Raw genomic sequence first — 25618 nt, forward strand, 5'->3', positions numbered from 1 at the left:
TTGTCGGTTACCATTAAAATTGACTGTCTCTGGAAATGTAACTTTTACTTTCCCTGTTTTTATAGTAACGCTGCATTAAGATGTCAGGTCAAAATATTTTTTTCCTTTCTCTCTCTGTTTTGATATTTCATTTGAGAACCAATATTTCAAAAAATGTAGTGATTTAGTACAAATTCCTTAGTTCCAGTCAGAAAAATAAACCTTACCAGATTCTGTGAACTGATTTATTGATGGCACTCTGAGGGATCACAAGCCTTTTTTGAGAACATTTGAAACATTTCTGAATTCTGAATTTTATTGAAGTTGTTCCCAAGAGAGGAGCAGAATGGGAGAAAAATCCTCTTTCGTTTTACAGATTTGGATATCTTAAGAAAGCTTAACAAAGCTTTAACTTTTTTCAAGGGGTAATATTAAAAAAAAATACACAAAAACAAGAAAACAAAATTACGATAAATGATAAAACAAACACTAAGCCGGTCACCAGCGAGTGCTAATGGGAATCATCTTCTATGTGGTCACTTTTCTATGGCACACATGTTTGAAATATATGAAAATATACAAACTTCCTTTTATACAGTGATTTCAACTTCTTTGAAATCTAAATTTATATCTTTTAAAAAGTGTGTGTAAATATACCTCTTTTCAGGTTATCCTTGACTACTTCTCTTTCTTCTCTCTCTTTTTAATAAACCTGTTTGTTTGTAGATGATCATAGATCCAAATAGCTTCTCTCTGCTTTTCTCAAACCCAAACATTTCTCTTCCAAAAGGAAAGTGGCTTTAAAGACACCATAGGCCAAGTGGATCTTCCTGTGACCTGTGATGGGAAACGTACTGGTCAGCAGTAGGCTGGCTGCTACATAGGAGAATCCAGGATCCCTCCATGAGCCCTTTATTGCACCTTCTTCCTATGGAACTTTCGGAGGTACTAAAGTAAACCGTGGGAGCCGATTTAGGGTCCTTTCCCTAGGGGGACCCTCTGGTCTAGTGTTACCTCTTACCTCGTGATTTTATGTGCCAGATTTATAGAATCTAAGACCGCTCGTAACGCACGAAAATGGTCTGTGCCGCGAGAAGGCAAGCAGTAAAGTTCTTTGAGCTACCCAGTTTGGAACTTATTTTATGAGACTCCATATTAATAGAAGTATTTGAGGTTCAAATAAGGTGAGTACGAGACTGTTTTTGGCAAATAGGGAGACCTCCATCTTGTCTGAGAGAAGGCTGGGCTCTCCATTGCTATCCCTGTGCTATCCTTCCTATCTATCATTGGGAAACCATGATTGCTGAAGTGAGAGAATTAAGGATAATGCCAGCCATTATGATTTCAGAGGGAAAACATAAAAAAAAAATAAAGCTGAAAAGTATAATGTTAAAGGGAATTTTAAAAAGAACGTGAGCAAAAAGCTCGTAAGAATAGAAAAGGTTAGACATTCAACATTTTATCACCTAAAGGAACTAAGAACAAGGCAAATGTTGCATAAACCAATATTTAGAAAAAGAAGAAGAAAGGAAATAGGAGGTAAACTGAACACCACGGAAAGAATGCAAGAAACAATCGATGAAAATTCAAAATGAAATACAGTAAAATGGGTAACACCAAAGTGAAGCCAACTGACTTTTTTAAAAGTTAGCCTGGTAGATGGGGGGAAAGGAGGAAGCATGTTGCCTTCTTAAAGTGGTCCCCTGAAATGAGGCAGCTCCAGTGACTGGGAGCTCTGGGGAGACCTCTAAGGGCAGAGAGAGAGAGCTGCCCTGTGGAGGCTAAGACTCTTGGGGACCTCCTGTCAACGGCTCCTGTCCCCTAGCTCCCTCTAGGCTACCTGAGAGGGCAAGGAGGTGTGCCCTTTAGTAAATAGTAATCCATCAAGCTGCCAGTTTCCCCTTGCTGGCTTCTCACAGGCATAGAGCTGCCACAACCATCTCCATCCCTTTGTGAAACCCACTCTCTGGGGGAGGCATTTACATTTAGCCCCATGTTCTTCAGGCAGGCGGTCAAGGCAAGGTGCCTGGTCACCGTGCCATCCTCTAATCAGCTATTTTATTGCTTTATATTTTTGTAATCCAACTGTCTAATGTTGACATTGCATAACTAGTTAGTTTTCAAGTAAAAACAATGGTGAACTTTCTAAACTTAGAAAAGTTTTATTTTGATAAACTCTGCTTTTGCGGTTGCTGATCGTACCCAACGTCACTAATTAAGACTACCTACCGGTCTTCACTCCTGCTTCCTCTACACCCACCCACACACATGCCTCCTCTAACTCATGCCCATAGCTCACGTGGAGTAACTCTTCAGTTGCATATGTCAGATAATTTCAAGTACCAAACTGTGTATTTTAATCTTTTAGTGGGAGCACGCGAGGATAGGGGCAACGGAGACGAGCACACAACGTACCGCTTTTGTGGAGTGTATCTGTTTACATCTAGTCTTATTCCCCAGATGATTTAAGGTAGGCTTCTTCATACTAGGTTAGGACTGGAGGTTTAAGAAGCATGAACATACATTATAAGTCATAAAACCTAGGGCACATTTCAGGAAACATACCTGTGGGCACAACGTTCAAGGTCCTTCATTTTCTGTCTCTAACTTTTCAGTCCAGCCTTATCTCTTCTAGTTATTTTCCTGTCAGCTTCTAGGGACCTGCCCTCCAAACACCTCAAACTAAGTGGTTGGCATTTTGCAAACAATGAATTTGCGACCTCCTATCCTGTGCCTTTCTGGATGTTGTGCCTTGTGCTTTGATGGGCTTCCCAAACTTGCTGTCCTATGCAGTCATACTAAGGAAGGCCCAGCTGAAATATCATCTCCCCTCTCTAACGTCTTTAACAGTTCCCTGAAAACATCCACAGAATGTATCTTCCTCTCTCTTTCCTGACATGGCATTTTGCTCCTTCAGCCATTGCATCACATGTCACAGTGTCCATATTGATTTTCATGTGCATCTCCCCTTCCTACTACTAAATCAGTAGGTTCTTGAGATGGGGGGCTGTATCCTGAGTTTTTAACACAGTTCTTGGCATGTTAAAAGTACTCAAAAAAGGTTCCGTAGATGTAAGAGTTGAAGCACTTCACTGAGATTCCTATTTGGACTACTGAACGTTGGCCTTTCCTCGTTCACTGAGGCACAGTTAAGGCTTCAATGAACACTGCGCTTCTGCTGCTTTTAAGTGTTGCTCTCTTACATTTTAGCTCAACTTTTCCAGTTTCAAATCTAGGAAGTCTTCCATTTCTTCTAGTTTTTTGTGTTTTTTTTTCTCCCTATTAGTTAACCCTAGCCTGGAAATTCCTTAAGTGAGCATCATAAAAGATGTACATAATGGTAAGGAACACTAAGAAGACATTATTGCTTATGGGTCTGAGACTTTGTCCTTAAGCATTGATTTTGCCAGTTGTTTGGCCTGTGAGAAATGAGGCTGTTAGGATTTTCCAGAGGAAAACCAACAGGATGTATGTACATGTGTCTGTGTGTGTGTGTGTGTGTGTGTGTGTGTGTGTGTGTGTGTATACACATACATATATGGAAATTTATTGTAAGGAATTGGTTTATGTGATTATGGAGGCTGAGCAGAAAGCTGTAGATGTAGAAGAGCCAACGGGTCATTCCAGTTCCTGTTTGAAAACTTGAGAACGAGGAGAGCCAGTGGCATAAATTTTAGTCTGAAAGCTGGCAGTCTTGAGACCTAAAGAGAACAGATGTCTTGGTCTGAGTCTGAAGGTCAGGGAAGACCAATGTCCAAACTGAAACAGGCAGGAAAGGGGAATTCTTTCTTACTCAGTCTTTTTATTCTACGCAGAACTTCAGTACATCGAATGAGGTCCATACAGGAAGACAGTCTGCTTTACTCAATCTACTGATTTTAATTTTAATGTTGTCCGGAAACAACCTTACAGACACAACCAGAAATAATGTTTAACCAAATATCTGGGCACTCCATGGCCCTGTCAAGCTGACCCATATAATTAGTCATTAAAGAGGCAGTGTTCTGTATTTTGTGAATGATGGCAACCAGTTGACTTAAGGAAGGAATTCTGTGTATAAAGAGCATCACTTATTTTGCAAATGATAATGAATATAGTCTTTGCAAGAAGATTGAAGTATAGTCTCATTTGATAACTGCATTTTAATCAGGGAAGAAGTATAGAGTGAAAAGAGCACTGTATATTTTAGTCAGTCATAGGATGAAGGTCTCCAATTAAATTATTTTAGGAGTTAGGCAAATTAGTAAATAAGTATGTTGAGCGTATGCCAGTCCAGAATGGTGGGAAATGTGATGAATAGAAGAACTCAGTACCTGCCTTACAAGTATGCAATATTTTTTAAGTTGTAAGTTAAGGTTAGGTGTTGGCTCAATTCTTTCCCTCATTTAGCTGTTAACTAGCTACAGGATTTTAGAAATTCATGTAATTTTTCCAGAACTCAATTATTTTATTAGAATATATGGCTAATCTTATAATCTCAAGATTCTTTCCATGCATTTCACCTGCCACTTACGTTTGAGAAGTTAGGAAATAACCTTTCCTGATTAGAAGAGGGCTAACATGCATTCCAAAGAAAAGTGGCTTGTCATTCTCTGAAGCAACATAGTCTGCTTTCCAGTGATGTCATAATGAAAATGTCTATTGTTTTGTGAAATATCAAGAACAAAAATATCCTAATCCTATTTTTGAATCAAAAAACTAATCATATTTTTGAATCAAAAAACATGCTTCATGAGACAGTATGACCAAATTTATTTTTTTTCCCCTCACATTTCTTGATAATTAGGTAGCAAGTCTCCACAGGCCTTGCCAAATCTATATCTTACCTTATGCGCACAGGCTTTCTAAAGCTTGAGGAATGCTTTCTATTGTAAAATAGGATAAGTTTCAATACATATGTGTTGGCGTGTGTTGATTTTTCTTGTTCAAAGTCTTTTCATATAGTCCTGAAGTCTTCAAACTATAATTTAAAGCAAGACAGCCTCTGTGGATTTATGGAGTCATTTTCCCTTTGGCTAAAACCCTCTATGGTCACAGACCACTAGATTTAAAAAGGCAGCTGAACCCGTCCAAAGACCAACATAAATTTTCAGAGGTAGAGAAAATGGTGCCTGCTTATTAAATTAGTGAGAATATAGTATTTGGCAGCTCCAAATAAATGATGTTTTTCCCTTTTAAGTTAGAAGCAAGACAGTTAGAGATGTGTGATATTTGACTCACATTTGTCACGTTTAGCTACATTTGTGGAGAATAATTTGCATGGTACATCATGTGCTTACTTTAGACTTCCGTTTGGATTTGTCTGGATTAATGGGTTCACCTTTGCCAAAAGCTCCCAGTTATGAACACATTTAAAACAATTTTTCCCCGACACACAGAGAGTGAACATGAACATTAAAAAAAAAAAAAAAGTCCTGTTGTTTTACTAGAGTCTTCTCCATTACTCCAGTGCTGACCTTCTGAGGTTGTCTAAGTGCAATGGCAGGCATTCCCCATTGGTTGCCTCCATCCACTTTCCATTTGTCCTCTTGTTTCATAGAAATTATTAATTTTAGTCCAATAAAAACAGGGCCTTTTCTTTTGGTGATTCATTATTGGAAACCATTTTCACTGACTTCGAGGGCTTTGGGAAGAAAACATGTTTATCCTTGACAGATCTTGGTATTTTTCCATGTCTCACAGGAACCTTTCCAAGTCTTTTTTCTATAAAAACAAAATAAATTATAAGCATGGAGACTTTCTAAACCAAAGTTGATTAACTGTATAGGCTTTCTAGAGTAGTTTCTGAGAAAATGCTGCCCAGCATTTCCAGTCATGACACTTGTGTGAAAAGCAATCACCTTCACTCCCATTTAATCCAAAGCTGCTATTAGGAAATGCAATTTTTGATAACACTTTATATTTGGAGTTACATTATATTCTATAGAAATAAGAGTTACTTCTCCTAATGGTAATATCAATAACTCATGGGTAGAAGCTAGGTACAAAACGTCAGATGGATATTATGCTCTAATTAATGTCTTTCCCCCTCCCCATCAGCTTGTTTTTCTTTTAATTTTTCATTTGATGCTTATCACTTAACATGATGAAAAACCTTCTAATAACATTATATATCTTTCTTTTTAATGAATATATATGTGTGTATGTGTGTGTGAATATATATGTGTGTGTGTGTGTATACATATATATACACACACACATATGTATATGTGTGTGTGTGTGTGTGTGTGTGTGTGTGTGTGTGTGTGTGTATTTCGGTTGAAGAAAATGTCCACATTTTCGATGTTAGTCTATTTAAGTATTATAAATTAAGTCTATCTTATTAGTCATATATTCAGTCCAATACTGTTCTGGGCTGGGAGTTACCTGGTCTCTATAAACTGACTTATTGCATTTCTAATTAAAGAATACTAGGGTATAGTATTAAATACAGTCTCTAGATACTAGAAAATATTCAGGTTACAAATTGAGTTGGGTCTTAAAGGATGAATAGGGCTTTTGCTCAATAAAAATAATGTGGGGTGCCTGGGTGGCTCAGTTAAGCATCTGACTCGTGATTTTGGCTTAGGTCATGATCTCATAGTTGTGAGATTGAGCCATGCATTGGGCTTTGCACTGGATGTAGAGTCTGCTTGGGATTCTCTCTCTCTTTCCCTCTGCCCCTCTCCCACTCACAAGGGTCTCTCTCTCTCTCTCTCTCTCTCTCTCTCTCTCACTCTCTCTTTCTCTCTCAAAAAATAATGATGATGATTATAATAATAGCTAGGGGCTAGCATTAAAGAAGTACTATTTTTGTGGTTAGGCACTCTTAAGTTATATCTCATATACTACAACAACTCAAGAGGAAGGCTTAGAATAATGAAGGGGTACTGAAGTTTGGCTTCTAATTCTGGCTTTATCATTTAACCATCCGATTAGTGTCTATGCAAACCATCTAACCTGTCAGTGCCTCCGCTTTTGGAGCTATTGATGAGGAGGAGCTAGCTACCTCTAGGAGTGGTATAAGCAAGAAATAAGATATTACAGTCTGAAATTATGTGCTTAAACATGGTAAATACTCAGTAAATGTTAGCTGCTGTTCTCATACATAGATGAAGAAAATGATTAAGTCTTAGAGGAGCTAAGTACCTTCCCTGTGTTTCAAAAAGGGTCTGAGGTGGATTTGAACTTTGGCTGGCTTCAGAGCCTATGTTCCCTACTACTAAGGATTCTAGGAAAGGAAAGAGTCATCGTAGATGCAGAAGCTTGTGTGTGGTGTTGGTTGAGGGGGAGCGAGGCAGAGAAGAGCATAGATGAGTGAGTACAGGAACATGAGGCTGGATTTGGCCTCTGGCTACTTGTGGAAGGCCTTGTAAGACCTTGGATAGAAACAAATGTTATCCTAGACAAGTAGGAATCAGGGGAAAATAACTTGTTCTACAATTATTTTGCATTATTTATTTTTACTGAATCAATTTGACAGGTAACATTGTATAAATTTAAGGTGTACATTGTGTTACTTTGACACATTTCTGTGTTGTAATATGATTACTGTTGTAGCAATATTTATCCTGTTACATAATTGTAGTATTCTTTTGCATTTAAGTGAAAAAAAAAAAAACTCCCAGCATTTCCTATTGACTTAAGCTGCCTTCTAAGCCAGTACTGTGTTTTCAGTGAATAAACTAAGATACAAGTTCACATGGGAGAGCCCTCAAAGTTTAAGGAGTTTACAGAAGAGACCTCCCTAGATACCATATATGTGAAACACTTTTTTAACCATGATACAGGATCTAAGCACTGCAGTTCCATAAACCATGTCTTCTCACTGCTATGGATTGATTTGACTCAAGAATTCTGATTCAAACTAATAAAGTTCAGCAGGACCATAAGCACTTGTGGAACATCTGCAAAGGGGACTATATATTGCATACCTGCTAGCCAACATATCTTCTCCCTGTTGAGAGATTGATGTGAGAAGTCAAAACACAATCATATTACTTAGGGAACATGAAACCAGAATACATTTGGAAAGTCACATGATTCAAGCAGGGCCAGCTTCATGGGCATGTGACCTGTACAGTTGCTCAGGGGGTCCCATGGTCACTAGAGCCCCACGTTTGGTTCAGTACTCTGCTACCATCATCTTCCAATTCTTAATTTTTGAACAAGAGCTCCACATTTGCATTTTGCACTGGGCCTCAAGTTGTGTACCTGGTCCTAGATTAATGAGTTTAATGGTACTACACTGTAATCCCCAGACATCATTCATTTCACAGTAAGGATATACCCCTATTAATGGGGCTTCAGGTTTGCTCACTAATGCCGAAGGTGCCTTCAGAAGGTAAAACTTAGAGTGGCACTGCTAGTATATTCCTTTCTGACACCAGTTTCCTGACTTTCATCTTGTTGACATAACCACTTCTTTAGTCTGTTTATATAGTGAATTAAATGTTGTCCTGGGTGTATTTCCTTGAGTTGATTTTGTGTATTTACAAACAGACCAATACATATTTATTTACTAGATTACATCTCTGAAAGAAGTCATGTTTCCCGATTCTTTAAAAAGTGCCCCATATGTTACTTACATGTTGTGGATGAACTAAATGTCAATAACTCTGAAATTTACGTGAAAGAGCAGATTGGAGGATGGAATATAAGCAAAAACATTTTGGTAAGATAGAGAAATGTGGCTAGAAACCTCATAGTCGTTAGGACAATAGGTAGGCTGAAAACCATGTTGTTAAATAAATGAAAAGTCTTTGGTGAGACACATACCCATCACTCTCAGTTTTTACCCATCACTCTCAGTAGTTGGGCCTTTTAATCCTTGGCAATATGAAGAGCAGGGAGAGTTTACAGGAAAGAACAAACGTGATTGATGACAGGACAGTAGGAGATATAGAAGAAACATGAAAAAATAACCAAGTTTGTCTTGTCTGGGGGGCAAAAGAAATAAGGGAATCGGAAAGTCTTCAAGCACTTGAAAGATTTTTGAAACAAATTGCCTGACCATATTTTTCCATTTAATAATGGATTGACTGTGTGGAATTTCAGCATAAAGAATCTGCAAAAACTAATGAATTAGTTGGATTATGAAATCAGTGAAATGTTACAATTTTATTTGTGATTGCTTTATTGAAGTAGCTTTATCAATCTGCATTTGTTTAGAATAGGTATGTATGATTTAAAAACCAAATGCCCATCAGTCAGAACATTTCCCACCTGCTCTGTCTTACAGGACTATCAAAGTAGTAAATTTAATGAAACCAACATTGTTTTACTACTTGCCCATCATAAAGTATTACTGGTTCCAGGTGAGTACCTATTTACAAGGGACCTTTGAAGATTTAGTAGAGGGTTTTAAACGAGTGGAGTCCCATGCAATGAAAATTTTTGCATCATAAACAAAAATGAAAAGTAAACTGTCAAACATTTTGCAAAGATAAAAAAGACAATATGCTTAAAATGAAAAGAGCTAAAACATGCTGATAAAGAAAATGGAACAGAAGGGCAAAGGGTATGAACAGACCATCCACTGAAGAAATAAAAATAGCTTATAGAATTATTTTCAATATCACTAGTAATCAAATAATTAACCTTTAAACAGGAGAATATAATATGGTCTGTAAAATTGGCGGTGGTTGAAAAAATGATACTGCTTTGCCTAGATAACCTTCATTTTCATGTGTCCTGAATGGCAGAATGGCTAACTTATTTATATGACTTATTATGTTATGCAGTATTATTCAGGCATGAGTTTTCTTCATTTTTTGCAGATTAAAATTAGAGAAAACTGTATACAAGAAAATCCTAAGTGAAAGTATCAGAAAATTGTGTGTCATGAAGTATGGTTCAAGTAATGTTGAGATATATATGTAAATCCATAGAAGAGAAGAGTGGACAAAAGGCACCGATATTGTAACAGGAGTTTTCTGGGATTTTAGATTATCTTGTATGTCTTCTTTTCTACTGTGCGTTTTCACAAGTATCCCTAGTGACACCCTTTTGAAGTTGAAGTTTTCTTTCCCCTGGGAGACACTGCGAGTCCTACCTCTTCTTGCCTAAGCACTTTTCTTTTCTCTTCTCTTCTTTTCTTTTTTCTTTTCTCTCTTCTCTCTTCTCTCTTCTCTCTTCTCTCTTCTCTCTTCTCTCTTCTCTCTTCTCTCTTCTCTCTTCTCTCTTCTCTCTTCTCTCTTCTCTCTTCTCTCTTCTCTCTTCTCTCTTCTCTCTTCTCTCTTCTCTCTTCTCTCTTCTCTCTTCTCTCTTCTCTTCTCTTCTCTTCTCTTCTCTTCTCTTCTCTTCTCTTCTCTTCACCTGAGAAACATAAAAGCCTAGAGTAGCAAAGTGCAAAAGTGGCTACTGGGTTTGAGAGTTTAGTGTAAACACTGGCTTTTGAAACCCAAGATTGCTGATGGTCTGAGCAACCTGAATTTTGGGGTCCAGCCCTAATTTCAAAACGTGTGTTCCATTTTTTTTTCTGTAACTATGCTCAGTGTGTTTCATTTTTTTTTTTTAATTTAGAAACAAATCCTAGTTTTCACGCCGACAGAATATATTCTAGATGCTTTAGGAAGAAGGCCTTTTGCACAAAACATATAAATTTGCAACTGACTCTGAAAGATGCTCTTCCTACAATTAGAGGCAAGACCTGAGGCACAAGTACTCCTGGAAGAGGTAATACCCCTCCTGCGATTGTGAGCAAGGAGCAAGGACCCTGGGCTTCTTGTCTTCAGGCCCCAATTAGCGAGGCATCATTCTATGTGAGTTTAATACACCCACAATCATAATTACAAATCTTGACATTTAGATGCTCCCAAAGTCAACACCCATCCCAGCAGGGTTAGCCACATTATCACTAGTTAAGGAGATGTAGAGCAATTAGAAGCTAAAGGAAAAGGTTAGCTTTACCACTCAGACGGAAGGGGTTCAGTAGCGAAACCCACCTGCAAGTGCAGTGTTAATTTTTTAAAATATCGGCTTCAAAGCCTTGTCACCCATGACAAGGAAGATCTGAGTCTAAATGGAATATTTAAGAGAAGTGCTTCCTCATCCCTCAATTAGGCTGCACGCTGACCTTTGCGTAGTCTTCGCCAGTTGTTCAGCTGTCACCAAATGCTGGAGAAAGTAGAACATCATTGGACCTGTCATGAGGTCAATCAGCCGGTGCTTGGGCCAATTTGCTAAATGTGTCTTTGCTAAAGAGTCTGTTCCCTCACCAGCCTGATGAAATGTAGTACCAATTAATCACCAGCTAATTTTCAGGGAGTTGAAAACTCCCTTGTAGTCGTTGGCCACTCACCACGTTGTCTGGCCTTGGGGGACCTCAGGCCTGGAATGTGAGGCCACCTCGGAGACACGTGAAACTGTTGAAACTTGTGTCTTAGGCTACCAAGGTGACAGGCTAGGTGACATCTGCCTCAGGCCAACACTGACCTGTTTTAGTTAGAACCCTCCGTGTGGTTGGCAAGCCCCAAAGACCGTGCCTACAGCTCAAGTGCATGCAGCATTGTCTCCTTGAACATTTTAATGATCCAGTAAGATCTCATTGTTTTTTGTATCAACCTATCAGTTCTTTATCTGTCTTTAGAAGGTGGTGGTGGCTTTGTCATCATTCTCTGCAGAGGTTTATTATCTGAGAGCTGTTGAGTTGTCTTAAAAGCAGAAAGGTTTCTTTTTTTTTTTCCTTTTACCAAATAGACTGTTCTATTTGTAGCCAAGTCTCATAAATTAAAATACTTGTCAAAATAAATGAATAATATGTTTGTTATATTCATGACTTAAAATCACATTTGATTGCTTACTCATTAATCCACAAAATTAAGCAACGCACCCTGGATTGCAGTCATTAGTACAAAGAAGCAGGGTTCTTCTAACCGTCAGACGTAGTAGAGAACACCGTACGATTGTGTTTGTTTCAAAACTAAGTATGTTCACACACACATTAGTTTTATAATTTCATAAGGTCTCCTCTGGAAGAAAGTCAAGTACATAAATGCAGTCCACCAACAAACGGGGTTGGGATCATAATATACTGAGTGGATTTGAGATGGAACAATCGTAAAATGTCATCTTACATTGAGCCTCAAAGCTGACAGAAGCTATTTTGCCCTCTGTAGGAGCATACGTGGTAAGGGAGGTTACCTTTACTCCCAATTGGATGGAAAAATCAAGGACTCAGGGAGATGGTGTCCACATCCATCCAAATGGCCACATTTGCCCTTTCTCTCCGGTAAAGCAGAGAATGTAAACCATTTCCCCTCACTCCCTTCCATGTGGCAAGTACTCACGAGCAGCTTGGAATACAAGGTCAGGTTATACTTGAATTCTCTCATCTGTAACGTGGGGATAATACTGTTTTTCTGAGAAGTTTTCTTATGAAAATGAAATAGAATATGTAAGTACTTAGGACAGTGCCCAGCACATAGTGAGGGCTGGCTAATTATTTGGTAAATACATTTTTTAGTTATGTGACTCATGGTTTCAAGTAGCTGACAGTTATAGAGGCAAGTAAGTCAAGATGGTTGTGCTGTGTGACTGGTAATGATAGAGACATGGACGGTGTTGTGGGAACAACATAGAACCCAGTAGAAGGCCTTGAACTACATCTTGGAAACTATGAGAATACAAAGAATTTTAACTTGGAGCAAGACCATGCCACTTTGTATGATGGAAAGCCCATTTCAGCAGTAGTGTTGTGGGTAAACATCCGGGGGCTGGACTGGAAGCCAGAAGCAAATTGAGGCCTTTGCAGTGGAGACGTAAGGACCTGGAGATGCACTGAGGCATTTTGTTGTGATGAATAATCCCTGCAGAGAGAAATCAGCCTTAGATTCCAGTAAGTTACTGCCTTCAAGGATCTGTTGACATATCTATGGATGACTGTGGCAGCGCTGGACCTTGGCCAAGAAATTACCAAAAAGGTGTTTCTGAGGCCGTTCCAGCTTTGGTTTGGGGTAGAGAATAGAAGCTGTAGGGAAGTAAGGAGAAAAAAACTGAGCCAGTAAAATAGTACTAACGTGAAAGTTACAACATTTTAAAGGTATGTATGCTTTGTCATTTACAAAATATTTTTCCACGTGCTATTTTATGTTTTCTTGTGTCGGGTACGCTTCCTTAGAAAAGAATATGCTTTCAGAAATGCAGGTTAGATATGTGTGATTTAGTTGAGAATGATTTGAAGAAGAAGTCATTTGTGTGTATGTGTATCCCTGCATTTTAAAACACTGTCTTCATTTACACTAACGTACACTCTCCCAAGACCTTCAAACCCCTTGGGATTGGATAAAATTGAGGAACGTCCGTGATATACAGAGTAAATGGCAAGCAAAGCCACTCAGCGAATTGGCATCATTTTTGAGTTTTCTCAACCAGTTTAACCCAAGGATCTTCCACTTTCTTTTGTGTCGGTTATTTTTAGTGTGTGTAATTCAGAGACAGTGGAAATACTATTACTGACAAAGCCAGAGATGCTTTTTTTTTTTTTTTAATTTCTGACATTTGTGTTACCTCAGAATGCTTGAAACTTCTTCCTGCTTCTTTACGTGTTTGCTTTCTCCGTAGCTGTCCCACAGGGCCCTTTAGGATTAGAGCTTGGTGGCTACCACCTGATCTCCATGGAGCCCTTTGCCCGACCACTGCTATGGATGGTCAAGGGCACAGAGGAAAGTGTCTTCAGGCTTTCCATGTGTATATTAGGTGTCGGTTTTGAAGGTTGTTTCATAAATGGTGAGTTGTTACTATGCAGGAAAGTGAAGAATGAATGTAACAAAAATAAACAAATAAAAAATAAGGCTCTCAAACTTGAGTCAGTCACAGGAAAAATACGGTTCAGTATAAATGTATTTATTGTATACCTGACTTCTTAGTGAGCTACTGCATAATTAAAGGTAAATGCAGTTTTGGCCAAAGTATCGGTGTTTTTTTAATAGGCATGCTTTTTGTTATTACCAGCAGTGTAGGCAGCTGCCTTTTGAAAATGTGATAAGAATAAATAGGATTCTTAGTACAGTTGAATAAATTATGTTATTTTCTTTAGCATGAAGCTTAAAGCTGTAAAGTTTGTAAAGGTCCCTATTACAGATTTTTCAGTTTGGAGAGGAAATGAAAATTGGTTTTATCTCATTTACTGAATGTCGATTGAACTTTCTGAGAATCAGAGCTGTTGCATACTTGCTCTGAGGATACTTGATCTGATGCTTGCATCTGATGAAGATGCAAATTTGAGCATGCTCATTTTAAAAATCTGGATTAAATGCTTTTAGCTAGCTGTCAAAATCCTATGAAGGAAGATCACCTGTTTTCAAACCTTTGTTTAAAGTGGCATAAAATTAAGTCACATAGCCCCTTGTTATTTAGTTACAAGCAGATATGTATACATTTAAATGAAATTCTTCCGTGTTTCACTCTCTTCCCAAAGGTGATAATGTGTTTTCCTGTACTTGTGAAATGGTTGTAATTTCACAGTCTTACTTAGATTTAATTGTGTTTATTAAGATTTGAGACAAATGATTCTAATTTTGTTTTGTAGGATCCTCTTTTTTTTTCCTTTGTCTTCGAATTTTACTTGATAGTTGTCGGTAATATGGAATATGTATGAAACGGTAAGAATAGCAGTGTGTTGTTAAATTCAAAAGTTTAACCCAAAGAACTCAATATGGCAAATAAGTTTTTCTTAGTAGTACATGAGTGTACTTGACGTGTAATTAAAATAGAGCCACATTTCCTAACTGTAATTACTAATACAAAAAATGTACTTTTATAAATCATGTTCTATGGGCATTTGGATGATTCTTTTTGATTTTCTCTATAGGCTAAAGATAATAGCATTCATTATAGAAACTCAGGCTCTAAAAAGTGACAGAATGCTGTAGGTTGATAACAGAGCAAGCCACATCATGAATATTGAGGGACTCTGCGATAAATACCCTTGGTGGCATTTATTATGAAAATATTTACTTGTGACTGGAGAAGCTAAAGGCATTGGTATATTGCTTCAAGCTGCAGTGGAAACAGCACACCCCATGTTTTGCAGTGTGGGAAGAATGGTAAAGCGTGTCTATGGGTTGTGTGATGAAGAGGAAGACAAAAAAGAAAAACAAAAATTACCTATTTGATGTGTTTGATCTTGGTACTTTCTCTGTTCCTCTGTCAATCCTGTGATGAAGAGATTAAAGAGAATCAACAAAGTAAAAGCAGAATATGGATAAACAAGTCAAGTGGGATTTAGTCTGGAAGCCAGAGAATGTTAGCTATGGTAGGAAAAGGAATTAACATTTAACCTTCCATTGTGTACCAGGCTCTGTGCTGAAGTGTTTAGGCATGTTAGGGATATTATCAAGGAACTTAACATTCTACCTCCACGTGACTCACACACTCCCCACACACACGCAAACACACAGCCCTTTACTAGTGATATTGATCATAATAGTCTTACTGTTTAATTATAGGAACAGGTCTGAGTCCTCGAAGTGATATTGCTGGTGTGAAATTGCAGAGAACACATGACTCTTTTGATCAAGTCTATTATTCAGGTTTCACAGATAATTGTAAATTACCCAAAATTCTTCCATTTCTTTTCATCTTTGAATTTGTTGTTGTTGTTGACTTTTTCATTATTTTGATCTACACAAGGTATGAGAAAAAGATGGAAATATTCTCTAAAGTGAAGTTTTATGGGTGATCATTTTGCTAGGAGAATCCCAATTTCAGATATTCTTCCCATAGGCCTTCCGGGGTGGCCAGGGGATGCTTGCAGTTACCAAAGCTAGTGCCTAGCCCTTGAACTGGGAGCACCATCAGCACGGACAACTGAGATCTAATTATGGAATATCATTTTTTTTTTATTTTTTTTCTACGTTTATTTATTTTTGGGACAGAGAGAGACAGAGCATGAACGGGGGAGGGGCAGAGAGAGAGGGAGACACAGAATCGGAAACAGGCTCCAGGCTCTGAGCCATCAGCCCAGAGCTACCAAAGCTAGTGCCTAGCCCTTGAACTGGGAGCACCATCAGCACGGACAACTGAGATCTAATTATGGAATATCATTTTACATGCTACATTAGTGTGTTTATTTTTACATGTTTTCTTAAGTCCTAGTTAGAAGTTAGGTGTGCTCCTGAGAATTGCACTCCGCCTTGACCTCTCAAACAGAGGTAGAAAACATGTAAGATAAACATTGTACATTCTCCCAGTGCCTTAATTTTACTGGCACATTAAAGAGAAAATAGTGTCATATTAAAACAATCACAGAAAGCTGGTAGAACGTGAAATGGAAGACCTGAATTTGTATGGGCTGCACACTTGAATCGTGAGCTTCTGGAATGCCATCTCAGACTACACCGCTAACCCTGCCTCCCTCTCCATGTGCTCTCCACCCCTGGTGTACCACTTGTACTCCTTCAGAGACCAAATAAGCAGATTCTCCCTTTCAAAATTGAGCCTGAAAAAGAAAGAGAACACACATAATCTCTCTTTTTGGAGCCTGACGTGGCAGAAGCAATTTCTCTTCGTGTCGAATAGAAAAGTAGGAATTTCTCTCCCCCACCACCCATAATAACAAAACCAGGACAACGGTAATAATGATGATGACACTTGGAGGGGCTTATGGGTATGTACAGGTTGTTTATATGCATTCATTTCTAAAAAAATAATAATTTGGATGTTTATTCTAAAAACACGTGAAAAAATCTAGGTATCTTTTACTTGCTATGTTAGGTTTTAGTATCTGTTCTTGCTTTCTTTTAGTCATTTTATTCCAACAAACATATGTTCAGTGCCTATTGTGTATACTCACCAATCTAGGTGATGGGGATACAACAGAAAAAACAAAAATCACCGTTTCCTTGGAGCTTATATTCTAGCACAGTGAGAAAAAACAGACAATAAATAAGACAAATAAAAAATGAAACATTGAGAGGGCGATAAATGCGATAAAGAAAAAAGAAGGGAGGATAGAAAGTGGCTATGATGTTGCAGTTAAGATCGTGTGGTCAGCAAAAGCCTGGCATTTGAGTAAGGATCGGAAGGACAGAGGAACAAACAATGTAGGTGTCTGGGGAGGACTATTTCAGACAGAGAGAACAGCAAATACAAAGACACTGAGTCAGGAACAAAGAAGAAATCATAGATGGATAGAATCCTGAGAGCAAGGGAGAACGTACTCGGAACATGTGGTCAGATATGTCCCAAGGAGCTTATGACCAGATAGTCCATTGCAAGGACTTGAGCTTCACTGTGACATGGGAAGGTGACTGACCAAAGGAGACACATGACCCATCTTGTGTTTTGGTAGGATCACTCTGGCTGCTGTATTGAGAATGGATTAGAAGGGAGCATGGGTAGAAATAAGACCACACAGGAAATTATTGCAGTGATCCATGGGAGAGACTGTGGTAGCTGGGCCCAAAGTGATGAGAGTAGAGGGGCGAGAAGCAGGTAAACTCTGATTATATTTTGAGATTTGTTCACAAACTGGATGTGTGTGGGGTGTATTAGAGAAGAAGGGAGGGATAGAAAAAGGCATCAAGGGCGAATATGAGATTTTTCTCCTGAGCAGTTGGACGGATGGACTGCCAGTAATTTGAATGTAAAAAGATTGTGAGAAGAGCTTTGGAAGATCATTTTTTCAGTTTTTCGCATGTTATGTTAGGTGATGGACCATATAAGCCTGGAGTTCGAGAAGAAGCTCTGGGTTGGAGGTTTAAATTTGGAATTTATGAGCATATACTTACATCTATGCCATGAGACAAATGAGATGTCCAAAATAACTTAGATGTGTTCTCTGTCACATTTTTAGAGATGAGGAGGAATAAGTAAAAGGAAATTTAATGGATGGTCACAAGAGATGTCCGGGAAGACAAGTCAACAAAACAATTTAAGAGGCATGTTGAACTGTGTCCTAAAATCAAGCCAGATAAGTGGCTTGGGATTTAGCTATCTAAAGATTGTTTTTGACCTTCATAAGAGCAGTTTGCATGGAATGGAGGGGCAAGAGCCTGACAAGTGTGGTCTCAGCAAAGAACAGGAGTTCTTTGGAAACTGCTCTGTAGAGATTGGAAACTGCTCTGTAGACAGACATTTTCAGATTTTGCTTTTAAGGAAAGTAGAGAAATGGGGTATTATCTACAGGGGTAAATGGGTCCTGAGAAGGTTTCTTAAGCCTTTCTGTTGTTGGTTTTTCTTTTTGTTTGGGGTGGGAGAATGAATAGTATATTTGTGGACCAACCTTCCTGTGTACATCAGGGGATGAGATGCCTAAATACTGACAGAGATCTGTGAGGACAGGAGTTTTGATTAGAAATAATGACTCTGTGAAAAGAGTTTGGATTATGGGGTCTTTGGGAAATGTTGGTGTTGTGCTGGGTGACGTGAGAATACAAGCGTTACAGAAGGAGAACAGAAGGGTTGCCAGAAGATGGATAGGGCAGCAGAGGAGAAAGGCATCCAAATGAAATATTACCTGTTTGCATTTTGCATAATGTTTAGGTTACTATAGTCGCAAAGATGTCAGTGAAAAATCTTCCACATGCCATAGAAGTTTAGTCTAGGTGAAACCTTAACAACAGAAAAAAAGTTAAATAGAATTTCTTCTTTCCTGTCCAACTTCTTTTTCCATCATGCTGGAAATCAGCATGCCTCTGTTGAGGAACCAGAACCATGATTTATGTTAATTTAATGCATCTCTGTAACACCGTCTACTGGGAACTCTGTTACCTGATAATGGAGGTGTTCTGATGAAGTAAGTAATCTAGCTAATAAGCACCTACAATGTACGATTTAAAGAAATTGTCAGTTTTGAAACAAGTGTGCATATTGTAGATGTTGAAATGCAGACCGCATGGAGAGTTTCTTATCAACCAGCACCAATGAAGCCAAAGACTTTGTTTGGGCACCACCGATTCAGGAACCGAACCTCTTCTTTCCAGGAAGAGAGACCGTCTCATTCATTCATCCATCCATCCATCTGTACATCTAGGGTAGACGTTGTGAAGATAATTCCTGTCAATTGTGGGACTGGGAGACGGACTATGAGATTTGGGAATACTCCACTTCTTATTATCATCATCTTTGTGACGACTATTGCCTTTTCTCTCCATTCTTTATCGTATTCTTTAGGATATAGCATCCTAGTGGACAAACCACAAATATTTTACAAGATATCCTCTCTTTTTACAGCTCTCTTGTTGGAAAACAGTCACAGTGTGGTCTGAAACCCTGAGTTAGAAATGAAAAAGACTAGATTCTAGTACCAATTACTGTTTGGCCTCTCCCTTTGGGAAACAAAATCTCCGAACTATTATGTTCTCTCATTTGATAAGTAGGTGTACCATTGTTGTTACATCTGCTGTAAACTTGTATGGATATAATAGTATGGAAAACGGGAGAGTATCTTGGGGAGGAAAGGTTACATAATAAACATAGATAATGGCGTAGTTGATGAGTTATCAGTTTTAAGATTGTGTATTATGCTCCAAACTGATACTCAGTTTTTTTCTCTTTTCCCCAATATGTAAGGCACACTGCATTTACTAGCAGTTAAGGATGTAGGAAGAGAGAAGAGTAAGGTATTACTCTTCACTAACACAAAATTGTTCATAGAACCCACATTATAAGCCGCTTCACCTTGCCGATTGGCAATTAAAATAAATGTTACTGAAATGTGTTAGAATTCACCAATATGCAAAACTGAAATTATAATTGTGTCACAAAAATAGTGATGAAAATAACACTTCTAGCACATTTTAAAAACTGATTTTATTTTCCTTTTCAAGATTTAAAGTTTTAAACTCTTCACTTTGACCAGATGATTAGAAAGATACAGTTCTACTGATTATTTTTATACTAGAATAATCTTTCGTTATTAATCCATTTAAGTCTTCTCTGAAATCAGTTCATCATTACTACCAATTAAAAATAGAAAATGTATGTGCTCAATTTCAAGAATTAAAAATAATGCCTTGGGAGTAGCATTTCTTTCCTGTGGTAAGAGGATTGTTGGATTTTCCAATTAAAGAAGTCTCCATACTGGAAATGAGTAGTCAATTATGAAAATTATTTCTGAGTAGTCAATTTGCATATCCCTAATTGTATTCATTTCTTTTGAAAGACTCAACTTGGAATTTATGATGTTTTGATTGATTACTCCTGCATTTGTGTTATTAATACTATTGCCAACGAGATTCCCTTATGAATGGGGCTTTCTGTGCCTTTCCTAAATAAATGCTTGAATCATAAGTAGGTTTGTTTTATGTAATGAATGAAAAATATCTAAAGATTTACTAGCAGATTTCAAAGTTGCCCACACTGCTCTTTCCTGGGTTGACAGTAGCATCCTCTCGCTGCCTACTGCACACACATTTGGACTTTTCCACGGCACTTGATGAGATGCTTGTGAAGGTCCTCCGTGGAGGTGCTGTCTGCTGGCCAAAAATACAGTTTGAGCAGGGCTGTCCTCACTGTTGATACAGCAGTGCTTGGGCAATTACTGGAAATTTTTATTTTATTTTATTTTGCCCTTTATGAAAAATGACTTGGAATGGACAATTAAATGTTTTATATTAACAGTTCTATGTTAATAGTTCTATATTAAGAAACATAGTTCTCCTATGAAATGAAATTGAAATGAAGATAGTAATAATTTGGTTGAAAGTGCTGACGTTTAGTCTCTTTGGACTTGGCGTTCATTGGACTGAACCAGTCAGCACAGTGTCATGAAGGAAGAGAACAGAATTAAAGGGATGTATAAAAAGGGGATGATATCTATGTGCACAAAATGAACACATTGTATGGAAATATACACATTCATTTGTTGTGATCGTGTCTAAAAGGGCAGCTGTAATTATGGATTTTATAATATCTCAGCTCTCCGAGCCTTGAATGTCCTCTTTTTTCAAGTAGACCTATCCTCAGCTTCTGCATCTTCGACTTTTTATTTCTGGAAACACTCTTAAAAATACTGAAGTCCTTTTAGGAATATTGGTGAAGGTGGCAAGGGGAAGGGGCAGCCATTTCCTTATTTCAAAAGAGCCAAAATTGGTTCTTTATTTCAAGAATCGGCAAATAATTAATTCCTGGTTACAATGCTTTGAGACCTATTGAGTGGAGAGTTGTGGGGCAGTAACATTCAAGTTTGACGTTGTCAGAGGCCATTTTCTTTAAAGTCAAATAAAGATCACAATCAGCGAGATACAGTGTTGTGTGATGATGCATGTCATACCAAGTAATGAGTGTTGTTGGATTTGTTTGTAGCTGATTGCTGTGTTTGATGAACAAGAACCACTCCACAAGATTGAGAGCCCCAGTGGAAACCTTGCAGGTCAGCAGACCCCAGATGCCTTTGAGACGGAAGTGGCTGCCCAGTTGGCTGCATTTAAACCAATTGGTGGGGAGATCGAAGTAACCCCTTCTGCTCTAAAATTAGGTATGTACATTTTCACTAGTATGTTTTTCACCTGATTGAAGTACATCAGCTTGCTGATTATGAGTTGCTTCTACAATATGACGTATCCTCTTAGTATCTTTCTTTAAAAATCTGGTCTGTCTTGTCTTTAAATTATTTTCACATAGCTCCTTGTAGTCGATGATGCTCACACAAGTGGATGCGGTTTTTGCTTGCATTGCAGGCGAATCTGAACCGCATCCTCTCGAAGTATCCTACAGGACAGGCTGGTCTGTAAGTGATGTGGCTTATCTGTAGCCTATGAGGATCACTTTAAGAAAATGTCCCTGAAGAGTGTCATTTGGCAAAAGTTAAGGGTTATCAAGGAATTTGGACTAGAAACGAAGGTCACTTTCTGTTTCAGCCGCCTTCTTTTTCTCCCCAAATGATGTATCTCAGAGTTTGGAGGAAACGTTTGAAGTTAATTTCTTAATTTTGTCCTCCTCATTTATTCAAGCGAGAACAACCCACCTGGTAATTTTGTTCAGAATTCTTTATTTTTGTTTTGAAGGCATTGGGAGAAAAATAAACATTCTTCTACAGTTTCAGTGAATTTACATCTCCAAGAGAAATGTCAGTTTTTGGTGATAACTCTTAGAGATAAATTTAGGTCCATTTAACAGCATGAAGCTTTTGAAAATCCACTAACATTTTGGTACTTAAAACAAATTTTCATTCCTGTTGAATGTATGCATATGTTTTGAGACTGCTCTGAGCACCTGTTATATAGGTTAATTCTCCAGATAGAAGAACAGAGGCTTTTACTACTTTGCAAGGGGAATCTTTCACTTGCAAAGCAAAGAACATGCTTAAAATTGTAAGTCCTAGAGAGTACTCGTTTTTCCCATCTGAAACAAAATGTTTACTGTAAAGTTTGTTTTACATACCACAATATTGAATACCCGTATTTGGTACAAATGTTCTGGAAAGCATCTGTGGTGCTGCCTTTGTAATAAACCAAGTAGAAATTAATGACCTATAATCTTCACAATTCTCCTCTATCCTTTGGAAACCCGGCCAGTGAGGCCGTGTGCTGGAATGCAGACGACGGAGGGCCTTGTGGAGGCGTCTCTCCATCCACAGCGAGGTTTGTGTCTTCCACAACCTCACCACCCTGTCATTCATTTGCATAATGGATGCCTTTTTATCCATTATGCAAATGGTGCGGGAGGAAAATTAGGCAATAAGGGAAGACGAAAGGAGAAAATTGCTCTTGCTTGTTTTAATATTCTATTTAGAAGCGAGCACTGTGTGGTCTTCGAAAGGCTGAACCTCCAAGGGCCCTGGGCTTGAGAATTTGTTTTCACCTTTCTCTTTGCTTTCTCGGGGGAAAAAAAAGAAGTTTGTTTTTCTTAAGATTTTCAGCTTCTTTTGTTGAACCAACTGAGCAATGCAATGTTGAAGTCAGGAAGAAAGGTAAGCTGAAGTTCTTTTCCTTTGAAAGTGAATTTTGTGCTTCCCGAGGACGAATTTTTGGTAAGAGAGACAGAAAACAATCTTGATTAAATGGGAACTACATGCCAGGCGCCGAGCTCCAAGCGGTGCACTAAGTGTCCTAAATCCTTTACTCATAACAACCCATTTCAGCCTCACGGTACTTAGCTGGGTTCTGTCATTCCCCTCCTTTAAGAGATGAGGAAACAGGCATAGGGTCCTTAAGTGATTTATCCAAAATCACATAGTTATCAGGTGGCGGAACCAGGATTTGAACCCTCTCTGGCTCCAGTGTCAGGAGCAAATTTTCTGAGCTGCCTTTCATGTGCTGTTTGTAAGAGAACAAACTGATAGAGTTTGTCTGCGATTTATGTTGTGAATATAAACCAAAACCCTGAAAGTGCTTATTCACTTCTTGGCTTCAAATCCATTTCACGTGGTACTACAGATTAAATGACGAGATTAGCTAACCTTCTTTATTAAGCGGTCAGCGTCGCTTTCCAGCCAATGGGTCTGGAGCCCTGACGTCATCTCCAGTTCTTCCTCTTTCTTTCCTGCCCTCCTCACTTTCTTCCACCTTCATGTACATGAGTGTCGCAGCAGGCCAGAGATTTATCATCAATCAGACGATTGCAGAGGCCTCAGACTGACCTCTCTCTTTACAGGGTGCACCGATCCTTGCTTCTGTTAGAGCTGCCTTTCTAAATCACAAATCTGATTATATAACTCCCTGCCTAACAACTTCCAATGGCTTCCTATGGCGTGGAGAGGCATGTCCAAACTCATTAGCAGGCTGATGCAGATGGTTCCTCAGAATTAGCTGGAGGAATCTGGGCAGGGATGAATGATGAAAAAAATCTATCCCTTATCTATCCTCCGGGGTCCAGCAGATTGAGTACTTTTCATTTCTGTAACTTTAAAAGCAAAGCAAAGCAAAACATGTATCAGGTTTCTCAGAGAAATTAAAGAAGGAAGCAACGCCACCTGCTTGGGTATCTGCTTGTTCTATTTTCCTTTTGTTGCTCTCAGGGCAGGTGTGGTCATGGATGGGACAGGTGTCATGGCGGGGTGGGGTGATATGCAAGGCTGCAGATGCAATGCTCATGGCTCTCCCAGGAGTGTGACCCGGCAGCGCCACTGGCCCCACCCCGAGATCCTGTTGAGATAAAGGGGGAGGAAGTGGTTAGTGTGGAAGTAGCCTTTGTGTTCCAGTGATTTCACCATAACAAGGTGCATGTAAAATGCCAAACACCAGAGCCCCAGCTCTTGATCTCTACTCCCCACTCTCCTCCCAGAGGCCATTGGAGCTGGTTCTACTCCTCATGGGGGGCTCATTGGTGCCAGCTGGGACAGCAGAAGCAGGGCTTATTCTCACTCATTTTCAAATTCTTGAGACCCCATTCAAGAAAATGGGGAATTTAACCATGATCAGCTCACATGCTTATCTCTCCTAATGAGACACAATTTAACAAATAATAGGGGCGCCTGGGTGGCGCAGTCGGTTAAGCGTCCGACTTCAGCCAGGTCACGATCTCGCGGTCCGTGAGTTCGAGTCCCGCGTCGGGCTCTGGGCTGATGGCTCAGAGCCTGGAGCCTGTTTCTGATTCTGTGTCTCCCTCTCTCTCTGCCCCTCCCCCGTTCACGCTCTGTCTCTCTCTGTCCCAAAAATAAATAAACGTTGAAAAAAAATTAAAAAAAAAAAACAAATAATAGGAATCAAGACATTTTTATGATTAGGTCATACTAATCACCACAAATTTGTGTTTTATTTGTATCTGAGATAAAAATATGCTCAGTATTCAGTGTATTTTTATATCATTTTCAACAGAAGATAATCATCAATATTCGTTAAAAGCCAACAACGTTCCCTGTATGCATACAGAAGTTCGCCATTCCTGTTTTTTTCTCGCAAGATGAAATACTTATGCATCGTATATGCAGCAAGTTCATATTTACAGGCTCTTCATGATCTACCTACTTTCTCTCTGCCTGCCTTTCTTACTGGCCACTCTTCCACAGTTACCTTAACCTGCAGGCACCATGAACCACTGGCCATTCCCCAGATTTGCTTTCTTTTAAGCCTCTGTGCTTTTGTAGGTACTGTTCTCTTCACTTTGATTCCCCCTTTGCCTCATTTTATACTTGATGAATTTTTACCTACCTTTTTTTTAAAAAATAATTTAATATTTTATTTTTGAGAGAGAGAGAGAGAGAATCCCAAGCATGCTCTGCACTGTCAGCATGGAGCCGAACGTGGGGCTCAATCTCACGAACTGTGAGATTGTGATCTAGGTGGAAGGAAAGAGTCTGATGCTTAACTGACTGAGCCACCCAGGTGCTCCTGTATCCACCTTTTAAATTCCAGCTCAAATATGACCTTGTTTATAAAGTCTTGTGCACATCTTTTAGTGCAGTGGGTAACAATAAATTTCTTAATGTTTTATTTGGCAACGATGAGTTACAAAGATGAAGTGAAGAACTCTTCTGACCTAAACAACAGGTTCATACTCTTTTATATACCCTATAAGCTAATGGGATATATACATATATATATATACGTATATATATATATACGTATATATATGTGTATATATATATATACGTATATATATATATATGTGTATATATATATATATATATATATATTTGTTTTTAAGAGGAGTTTTAAATCAGTTGGGCATCTACATAATCCCAACTTTATTCATTTAAATTGTTTCTTACCATTTATTTTCCAGTGGTTTTTCTAATGTAATCCTAAATGACTAAGTTCTGATGTAGAATAATTTG

General features: G+C 38.6%; 1 protein-coding gene across 3 annotated transcripts in view; it reads left to right on the top strand.

The window, feature by feature from the left end:
• Nucleotides 1–25618, top strand: part of PARD3B (par-3 family cell polarity regulator beta) — a 1015202-nt gene that overhangs the window by 380227 nt on the left and 609357 nt on the right. For all 3 annotated transcript variants that reach the window (XM_011285494.3, XM_019838515.2, XM_019838513.2), the window contains exon 3: nucleotides 21208–21379. In XM_011285494.3, the coding sequence (XP_011283796.1) occupies nucleotides 21208–21379 (172 nt within the window). The remainder of the gene's footprint in view (nucleotides 1–21207; nucleotides 21380–25618) is intronic.

This window comes from Felis catus, chromosome C1, assembly GCF_018350175.1.
Source record: "Felis catus isolate Fca126 chromosome C1, F.catus_Fca126_mat1.0, whole genome shotgun sequence".
NCBI lineage: Eukaryota > Metazoa > Chordata > Mammalia > Carnivora > Felidae > Felis > Felis catus.